The following is a 10043-nucleotide window of genomic DNA, read 5'->3' on the forward strand; positions in this document are numbered from 1 at the left end:
CACCGATAAAGCTACAAACCTCCTTTCTGGCAAAACTGGCTTTTCTTTCTTCTCTCTCTCTTTCTGTCTCTTTTCCAAGGACCAGCATTCCTATCTTTTTACTCTTGTTTTTCATTTGTGGGTGCCGGCTGCGGGCACTAAGCGTGGTCAGCTATGGTGTCCAAGACATACGGCGCCACGCGACACAACAAGTTCTTACTAACAAGATCCGTAATGCTCTGAAAATTTGTGAAGTTGTTTTTGATGCTGAAACTTTAAAACCTAGAAGTAACAAATTGGTGATTTAATTAAGTTTTTCGCTGCAAGTACAACTTTGTTTTACTGAGGTTCGACTCTATTATATTCACAGCAAAGGTGTCAATGAGAATATTGTAGACTATCCTGAAAAATTCGCGATTCAGCTTTCTGTTTCTCTATATGTGGTACACAAAGGTGTTTTCAAAAGCTGAAAAAAATTTCCATGAAAGCCCGAAAAAATTGCTGCACGACAAGTTGCTTGGCACTTTTACATAGTTAATAGTAACTAATTACCGTATTTGCCCGAATCTAGCACGCACCTCTTTTCAGAGAAAATGGGTCTGAAAATTGACCTCTCGTTGCAATCGGGTACGAAATCAAAACCATGTTTGCGTCGTTGGCAACAGCCTACCACAGCCTACAGTCAGATGCACCGTCATCAACACAAAATGGTGACAGAACAGGAATTTGTGAAGGTTGCTGTCGCTACATTTTGTGCTCGACTACGATCTTGAGTGGTATTTTCAGCCAATAAGTTTAGGAGATGCTATCACTTTCGTGAGATTTCGTGCAACTCTGGACCGGACGTCTGCTTAATTGACCCCAGTGTTTCTGGCGTTGTGCCCAGCTCGCTTTCTGCGCACAATGCCAGGAACGTTATAAGATGCATACTTCAAGTTCGACGCAGAGTCTTGTGAGAGCGATAGCAGTAGCTCTAAAAATGATTGCTAAAGAATACTGCCCCCATGTGCTGAGCATTTGTGGCCAATGAAGCGCAAATGGTGACGACGTGTCGCTTTAATTTCATCACAAGAAAAGATATCCTGTCTGTGAAGCTAAATTTTACATGACTTGTTTTTTCTGATCGCAAGTGTGGGGGGCATGCTATATTTTTCTTTTATGAATTGGCGGCATGTTACATTTAGGCACACTTTTATTTTCATACTTTCGGCCCGCGCAAATTGGGTGTATGTTAGGTTCAGGGGCACGTTAGATTCGGGTGAATACGGTGTGTAATTACGTGAAACACAAGAAATAATCTGACTTGCTCCAAGTGAAGACAAATAATGTTACCTTGGTTCTGTTCAGCTACATGGCAGTTGCCCGTTTCAATATTTTTGGCACAAGTTACGTGGATGCATGGTGTAACACTGGTCAAAGCTGCAACAAGATGTTGAGCTTGAAGCATAGCCCTCCTTGTGTTTCTGTGCAGCCCCCGAGGAGATAAGCCCGTCCAAGTACTTCCAACAGGACAGCTCGATCTACTTCAGCTGCAGCCTGTATGACCTCAACAAGAGCGATGGTCCATCTTCACGGCACCGGAGCCTTAGCTGCGCCAGCTCGGTGACCAGCCACGCCCACTCCCGTTGCTCATCAACACACGAACTTGCAACTGCGGCTGCTGCTGCTGCCCCGCCACCCAGCGTAATCTCACTTGCAGGTCCGTGCGACAAGCCTGGCACTGTCATTGCCTCGGAAGCAGCAGCTTACAGTACCGAAGACATTTCAAGGGAACTGGAAGCTTGTTCCTAGGTCACCCGCACCGGATGCTGAAAATACATGGCATACAAGGCAGCTTGTTTGCTTTTCGTTTAAATTTCACTTTTAATTTACTTTTGAGAATCGGGGCAGTATTGCACAATGAGGTCAGTGCGGTTATTGCTGCAAGGGCCCCTCCTTATGGCTTGGAGGAATTGGAAGCATGCTCCTGGACTACATTTGAGGCATTATGAAGAATGCTCATCAAATATGTGTTTGCCTGTTTGCATTCTTCTCGTTCAATTTTTTTTTTTTCCTTTTCATCTGACATTCACCAGGCTATATTTTGAGCAGATATTTTAGTTTCGTCTATTGATGTTGACACGGCTGCATAGCTGACTTACTTTCTCCATTTCTTTTTATTAGTTGCACATTAAGTCATCGCAACTGCAGGGGCAGTCGATGCACGGCTTTGAAAATCCTTTCTTCCATGCAATGTCTACTGCCATGATGTTTGAAACAATCTCCAGAAAACTGGATGGCTGCTCCGACCAGCGTTGGCTGTAAAATATTCTCGTTACATGCTCATGTAAATTGGCGTGTTTTTATTGGTTTGTGTTTTTTTTTAACTCTTTTAGCATGCTCACAACCTTGTTTTTAAGTGGGCGGTTAAATATAAAACAGCAGTGTTTTATTATAATGTGCAGCAATCTCCAGTGCAGCAATGTACTTTGCTCACAGAATGAAAACGTGGCAAGGAAACTATTCAGTAAACACTTCGTATGTGCAATTACTCCACAGTGCCATGTCATGTCACTACGAGCCTGGTCACTAAAGGTAATGCATATTCTGATCAAAGTGTATGAGCCAAAATTATGCCGAAGTCGCAAGAACTGCAGATGTTGGAAACGAAAGTATGCACATTAGTTAGGCCTAAATTTATGTGGTTAATTCCATGAGCACTGTACATAGAATTAAATAATTCAACCAAACTGGGTTTCTAAATTCATTCTGCTCCTCCTTAACATTGTTCAGATCGAGTTGTGTTGAATGTTCCTTTTGCTCTGAACAAATGCTGGGTCACGTAGCAGTGACATTGCTTAGTCAGGTCTTCCTGCAGAGCTTTTATAACTCTGACAAGACAGGGAAGTTCTTTGCAAGTGTCACGAAGTGTTAGAAGCATTGTCAAGGAGGTACGAATTTCGAGGGTGTAGATATTGGTGTACTTGACAGAAGTGAATTGGCAGCTTGCCTGCCAAGCAGCTATGATCATTTGTTGCATGCATTTTTTACCAAGACAAGTTTGGCACACAAATTTATACACATTTCTAACTTTGTGCCCTGCTCTTGGGCACACATAAAAAGGTACAACCACATCTCTAATGCTATTGTTCAAATTATAATTGCAAATTGAAAAAAAAAATTCATTTTTAGTTAATACAAGATTGTTCCCGGTGTCATCACTGCTGTGTTTTGTAAATTAAATGCACATTGTCCCAAGTTGTACTACACATAGGGCACAAGAGTGGTGATGTCACAAATTTCAATATAAATTTCATAGCAGCATTATTGAATTGCTAGCTGGCCCACCGCTGGTCCGCTGCCATTTTTGTTTTGATTACGTGCAGTTAAAAAAACTGAAAACCAAGCCACAAATTCCTTAACATGCGTCTCGGAGTAGGCTTTCTTTGTGAAGAGTAAAACAAGTAAGAGTTTAAATGCGGACCAATCTAGACAGTTCATCACTGTAATGGGTGCAGCAGTTGTTTTGAAAGCCCAGGAAGTTGGCTTAGTTGTGTCTTGCATGTTTTCTATGTAAGTGAGCATAGGTGTTAGCCACGGGTGACACGTGTCCATTCCAGACTGAAGTCAAGAGCATCCAACAAGTCTTGGTATTGTTGTAAGTCAAGGCGAACTTTTGAAATTACATGCTTCTATTTTTTGAAAGGTTCACAAAGAGAGAGAATGACAAAATATTTGTCATGACAAAATATAACCTAGCTAGTCGTTGATGAGGTGCAAGATTTATCTTGTGATAAGCATGGGCAATTTAAATTGGAGTGTGTACATATCAGACAGCAGCTTCTTTGACTGCGATGATTATTTTTGCTAGATGCGTAGCTGAAAACTAGCATTCCCTGTCATTCCATTTTTGCTTCATGACCACTTCATGCACAGCATTCAGTTAACACTCCAGCATTGTACTACATCATAAGGTGCAACTGTTTGCGTCTCAAGTACTCGTCCCTGGTTTTTTTATAACATGTGCGCTGAAGTTTTTTTGTAAATTTATTATTAATATACATTCCCACATTTTGATTTTGTGTGTGATAATAGTCACATTGCAAATCTATTTTAAAACCAAATTTTAGCATAACACGTGAGCATGTGAAAATAGCTTAGTTTTGGAAAACAAACTGTTTGCACCTTTTTGATGTTGAACATGTTGGCTGGTTAGGCAAGTCTTTATTATCTAGGTGCAGTTAGTCGCATAAGCATATAAGAAAAGCTTGTCTTTGCCTCCTCTTTGTAGCAGTGTTAGGTTGCTTGAAATGTACATCTGAATGCTTGGAAAGCTGAAGTCCATTGATAATACATCCTGATTCCTGTGTGATGTTTTTAGTGACAAATTGATGTAACATTGATAATTGACCTTTGGTAATAGTCAACTTTTTAAAGGCAGCCATTTTTGTCGGCTTTTGCAACAAAAGCAGGATACAACAGTTACATGCAATTTTAGTCTGAATTTTGAAGATCCTTGTTGAAAATGTTTTCTGTCTTATTTTGGTGAAATGTACCATGCTTACTCGGTGGCTGCATGTCTGATGTGCCCCACCCCCATTTCTTCAGTTTTCTGGTTTTTACGCTGTTTGAGAAACACATTAAAGCTGCTGTGGATACTGAAGTGCAAGATTGTAAATGCGGTGGGTAATGGCACTTGGAAGCATTGCTTGCTTTGATGCTTGCAACTGGAGTTCTGTGTTTTTTGCCCACTTGTTATGGTCTGCATGGGAAAAGTAGAGGAGACTGTTTTACTGTAAGGATTACCTACCATTGAGTTTGGGAGAGTGCCCTTGGAGACTTTTGTACATATGTACGTACCACATGTATTTATTACTACAAATAAACACTATATTGTCAGAGCCAAGACAGGCGTCTCATGTCTGCTTTGCCATTGTGTTAGCCTTGTCATCTTTTTACTATGCACTATCAGTTTAGGAAAATTCGGCTTCTATAGCTAACAATGAAGTTAGAAGCGCCTTGCAGGATGTGTCCTAGGGAAAGCAGCAGAAGATGGAACAGTCGATTTGATTAAAGCTAGGGGAGCTATTATGCTTGAAAAGGTTGCGGCCCTTTAGACGCAACGTCTCACGACTTCAAGTGTACCAGAGAGCTAGAAGAATACCAACATTATACTAATCCATCAGAAGAGAGACATTGCAGAATTGAAGAATTATAGGAGCTTTAGCTTGCTTTCAGTATTGTATAAAATATTCAATGTAATTTACAATAGAATCAGGGCAACACTTCAATCAACCAAGAGGACAGCCTGGCTTCAGGAAGGAATATTTTACAATGGATCACATCCATGTCCTCAAGCAGATAATTGAGAAACCTGCAGAGTACAACCAACCTCTCGTATGGCTTTCATAGATTATGAAAAGTCATTTGATTCAGTAGAGATACCAGAAGTCGTGGAGGCATTATGTAATCGAGGATTGCAGGAGGCATATGTGAATACGTACATTGGGAAATATCTACAAAGATTTCACAGCTATCTTGCTTCGCCACAAGTAGAAAATTGCCTATCAAGAAAGGCATCAGACAAGGAAACACAATCTCTCCAATGCTATTCACTGCATGCTTAGAAGTATTCTAGTTATTAAACTGGGAAGGATTAGGAGTGAGAATCAACGGCAAATAACTTTTGGTTTGCATATGACATTGTCCTGTCCAGCAACACCGGGGATGAATTGCAGTGAATGGTTGAGGACCTTAACCAAGAAAGCATACGAGTAGGGTTGACGATTAATAGTCGGCAGACATATGTAATGTCAAATTTCTTGGCAAGGGAATCAGAATTCAGGTTCGCCTGTCAGCCTCTAGAGTCTATACAGGAGTACATTTATCCAGGTCAATTACTAGCCAATAGTTAGTCGAATAGCTGATATTCTAGTTGACATTAAGCGAAGGAAATGGAGCTGGGCAGGCCATGTATTGCGTAAGGCAGGTAACTGGTGTAGCACTAGAGGGGACCACTAATCGGTGCCAAGAGAAGGGAAGCACAGTTGAGGACGGAAGAAAACTAGGTGGGGTGATGAAATTAGGAAATTTGCAGGTGCAAGCAGGAATTGGCTAGCGCAATATGGATAATCGGAGATCGCTGGGAGAGGCATTCGCCCTGCAATGGACATAAAATCGGCTGATGATGACGATGACCAGTTTCGGCAATTTACATTGTGCTCAGCTGTAAGTGATAGCAGTTTCCTGAAAAGAGCTCCATTTTTTGGGTGAATTGCACATGTTATTGTGACACTTTGTGCTGAGAGCAGTATTAATACACATCACAGGCAATGTGTGAATGTTGCACATTGTTTGTGCTCACTGCTGAGAATGCTGCTTTAAAGTAATGTGAGATGGACAAAATGCAAGTTTCACACTTTGTGCACAGCACATTATGGCTGTAACATCAACATTGGCATTTTCATTGCAGTTGCACTGAGTTATACACTAAATGCTCATTAACTTTGCCTTTTTAATTGCACTCTGGGAATAGGAAGTAATGCTTGAGCACAGGGTTCACATGTTGCAAACATTTCAGCGCAACTTCCTATTGTACATTAGTGCAAGCTCTTGGGCCAGTTAGTGCATGATGAACTTGAAAAAGGCGGTACCAGCGAAACGCAAAGGATGCGCACACAAGGAAAAGTCCAGTGTCCGTCTGTGTCCAACGCCTTTTTCTTTGTGTTGCGCTGGTACCCCCTTTTCCAAGTTCCATTTGTACTGCACCTCTCATGTGCTACTTGTGAGTGTGGTGTAGCTAGCATGCACTCAATTTAGAGCCGTAGTGTTACTACAGTGTTTCAGCTAGTGTAACGCAAGAAGTAGATGCACATCATCATCCAAACCATCTGCCATGCTAGCTTAGCGACTATGGTGTTGCAGTGCTAAGCTCGAGATGTCCCTTTTCATCCTGGCGACGGTGGCTGCATTTCGCTGTTGACGAAATGCATAAATGCTCGTGTACTTTAGTTTAGGTGCACATTCAAGAACCCTGGGTTGTCAAAATTAATCCAGAGTTCTCAACTGGCATGCCTCATAATCACGTGGTGATTTTGGCACGTAAAACCCCAGATTTGAATTTTTGATGCAAGACGCGCAGCAGACTTTGGCCACGAATGCGCACCACTACTGTTGTAAGGTGGCAGGGAAATGTGACAATGCCACGGCCAACCACATAATCTAAACCTTTCAATGTCACAAAGCTCTCTTGCAAGAGCATGTCTGTCTAATAGAAACTGGCATGCACATCGAGCTTTTGTGCACCTTTACTGTTACGTGCACATGTTAAGAGACATTGTGCATGTGCGAATTGTCTTAAAGAGCTAGTTGGCGTAGGCATGAGAGAAGCATGCATGCAGTTGTGGCTCGATGATTAGAACACTATGCTGTTGTACTGGAAGTCCAAGGTTCAATCTCGTCATTGGACACATAATTATATCTTCTGTGTGTGACCTGTTCGGCAACACAACAGCAGCAACCACGGTCAGCAAAACCTGGAAGAGTTCACTGAAAAAGCTTCGCATTAAAAAATATTTGATGTGATGTGTTAGGTGGACCTACACTGGTAAAAAATTATTGCCGAGGTGCTTGTGTCAAAACTGAGCTGTAATCAGCCTCCAAAGAACTAATTGGAGAGAACCATACTGCACATGGTAACAGTGGTAAGCCGTAATCCTAGTTAGCTTAAATACAACAACCGCTTGGGACATGAATCGAGATTAGCCCACTGATGGCAAGACTGCCTACCATATTGGCTAAGACGAACCGTTTTTCTTGTTAAACATACATATATGTTTTCAATTCATCACTAAAAGTCACGAAAAATGACCTTTGGCTCCTCATGCAGCAAAAACATGAAGATGCATAAGTGACTTATCACCTGACCTTCTACTAGAGTACACAGTACCTGGTCTTTTCTTTAGTATTGAAGCGCAGTACACTTTTTTTCTATTATAAGCTTTTTCTAACTTACAATGTTCAGATAAGGCTTCGTGTGTAGTGAGAAAGTGGTGCTGCCTTCGTTTTTGATGAGCTGGCTTAGCTTGTCTATCGACAGAATAACAATGCCGGGGGCCAGCGAGGCAAGCCATTGGCATCGCTCTCGCTTCTCAGCGTTGCTGGAGGAGGGACTCTTCCTTGTTTAGAGGCTGCTCCGATAAAAAAGTTCTGCTTACAACATATCCACATATTTTTGGAAGTAACCACTCCAGGTGTAAACACGACACAAAGTGAGCTCTTCGCTGCACCATCAAAAAAAAAAAAAAACTGGGTCCTTAAAAATTGTTTCCAGTCTCTTTAACCACAGTTAAGGCTGTCTGTGTGATGGGCAGACTTGTATGCAACAAATTACATGTAATTAATTACTTGTATGTGTAATCAGTTATTTCTTCTTGCAGTAGTTGTAGCTGGTCGATTACTTTTTTTTCACTAACCAATTACATGTAACCAGTTACATTATCAACAAGACATGCTGTAACATGTGACACAGCTTTGAGCACTTGAACTTGGCTGGAAGTTCAGTACAATTATTGTAGTTGTGCCATGCAGCAGCCTCGTGGATGTGCATGTTCAGAGAGGCAAACTTGGCACTCATTATTCGTTTCCTCATCTTAATGGCAGGTCATGCAGCCTGCACTGTTGGCGCTGCATTCGGCATCTCACGTTGGTTTCGCGTTTCTATGTGACACAAGCACCACCACCTCAGCACACTCATGTTAAATGAATTTAGACATCACATTTTTTATTTAATATTTCACAACCTCTGTTCCCCGTTGGGTACTTGCAACAATGCCACCATTCCCTCCAGTGCACACGTAGAGAATTTTCAGTGTTGTGGATGTCCTCCCAAGAAAACGAGGAAAGATTACTGGCAAAAATTTTGAAAAACAGTTGTTAGGAAGACAACTTCTGGAGGGCTACAGAAGACTCGCTGAATGAGCCAGGCTGGCTTGTTCTATTTACTTTATTTGTGCAGTGTTAATAAAAGTTGGGCGGAAAGTAATGTAAAAGTAATCAATTACATTTTAGCAACTGCTCAATTACTTACTTTTGCAGGACAGTAATTGGGTCACTGTAATCAATCACATTTTTGAATTAAGTAATTGCAAACAGTTACATTTTAATAGACAAGGTATTGACTATTTTTACATGGGATTAGCATATCTGGGACCTCCCTATCTTGTAACCACTTCCGAAAAAACAAACTGTCAGTTATGTTGCTTGTAGGTGTCACATGAACATGAAAAGGTTATTAAATGAAACCTCTCCGTGCCGAGAACATGTAGCAATATTCAGCAACTAAGGATATTGTCAAAAATGAGTATAATTAGCCGTAAGGATGCAAATGCCTGTGTAGCTGTCGCCCTCTGCTGAACTGCCACCAAGTGCCATGTGACTTACCTAACTGCTATGCTCTCCGAGTTCAAGACAGAGTAGAGCTGGGTCAGAGAAGCCAGGAAAGCGGAGAGCCGCCAGCCATGCAAGTCTCATAGTGTCTGAGGAGTTGGGTTCATAATGACAACATGCCACAGTGTCACAAGACAGTAGTCAATGCTAAAGACAGGAAAAGCTAGTGTGCTGAGGCTGCACGTGCTGGCGGGTCAGTGAGAGTGATGACACGCGTGAAGCTCATCTTGCCAAAGCATGCGCCAGCCATGCCAAGAAGGTGGCCGAAGCTCACGAGGCCCATCTCATTCAAAGCGGGAATTGCATCATGCCCACCAGGAGCAGCAGGACTTTGAGCAGCGTTTGGAGGCTCTGGAGCAGAAGAGAGTCGCCGAACACAGATGCATGGCTGCCGAGACTTCGAAAGAATATGAGCGTCTCCTACATTGCAGGAGACCTGATGGGCTTCGATGAGTGAAGAACAGGAAATGGAACTCTTAACCTTGTGTTCCTTAGTGTCAGCACTTGGTTGACCCCCTCTTTTTAATATCTTTGTAATGTGCATAAGTGTGGACAGGGGTGTACTGCAGATCAGTACATTTGTTCATAGTTGGGCAGCAGAAAAAATAATGTCGAATTCTTGAACAAAAGAGTTCGCC

General features: G+C 41.9%; 1 protein-coding gene across 4 annotated transcripts in view; it reads left to right on the top strand.

Annotated features, from left to right (window-relative positions):
- The window catches only part of Pask (PAS kinase), an 85223-nt gene extending 80359 nt beyond the window's left edge, over positions 1-4864 (top strand). For all 4 annotated transcript variants that reach the window (XM_065436481.2, XM_065436482.2, XM_065436483.2 and 1 more), the window contains one exon: positions 1451-4864. In XM_065436481.2, coding sequence (XP_065292553.2) covers positions 1451-1770 — 320 coding nt within the window. In that variant the 3' untranslated portion in view covers positions 1771-4864. The remainder of the gene's footprint in view (positions 1-1450) is intronic.
- Positions 4865-10043: the final 5179 nt, after the last annotated feature.

The sequence above is a fragment of the Dermacentor albipictus genome, chromosome 3 (genome assembly GCF_038994185.2).
Source record: "Dermacentor albipictus isolate Rhodes 1998 colony chromosome 3, USDA_Dalb.pri_finalv2, whole genome shotgun sequence".
In the NCBI taxonomy this organism is placed as follows: Eukaryota; Metazoa; Arthropoda; class Arachnida; order Ixodida; family Ixodidae; genus Dermacentor; species Dermacentor albipictus.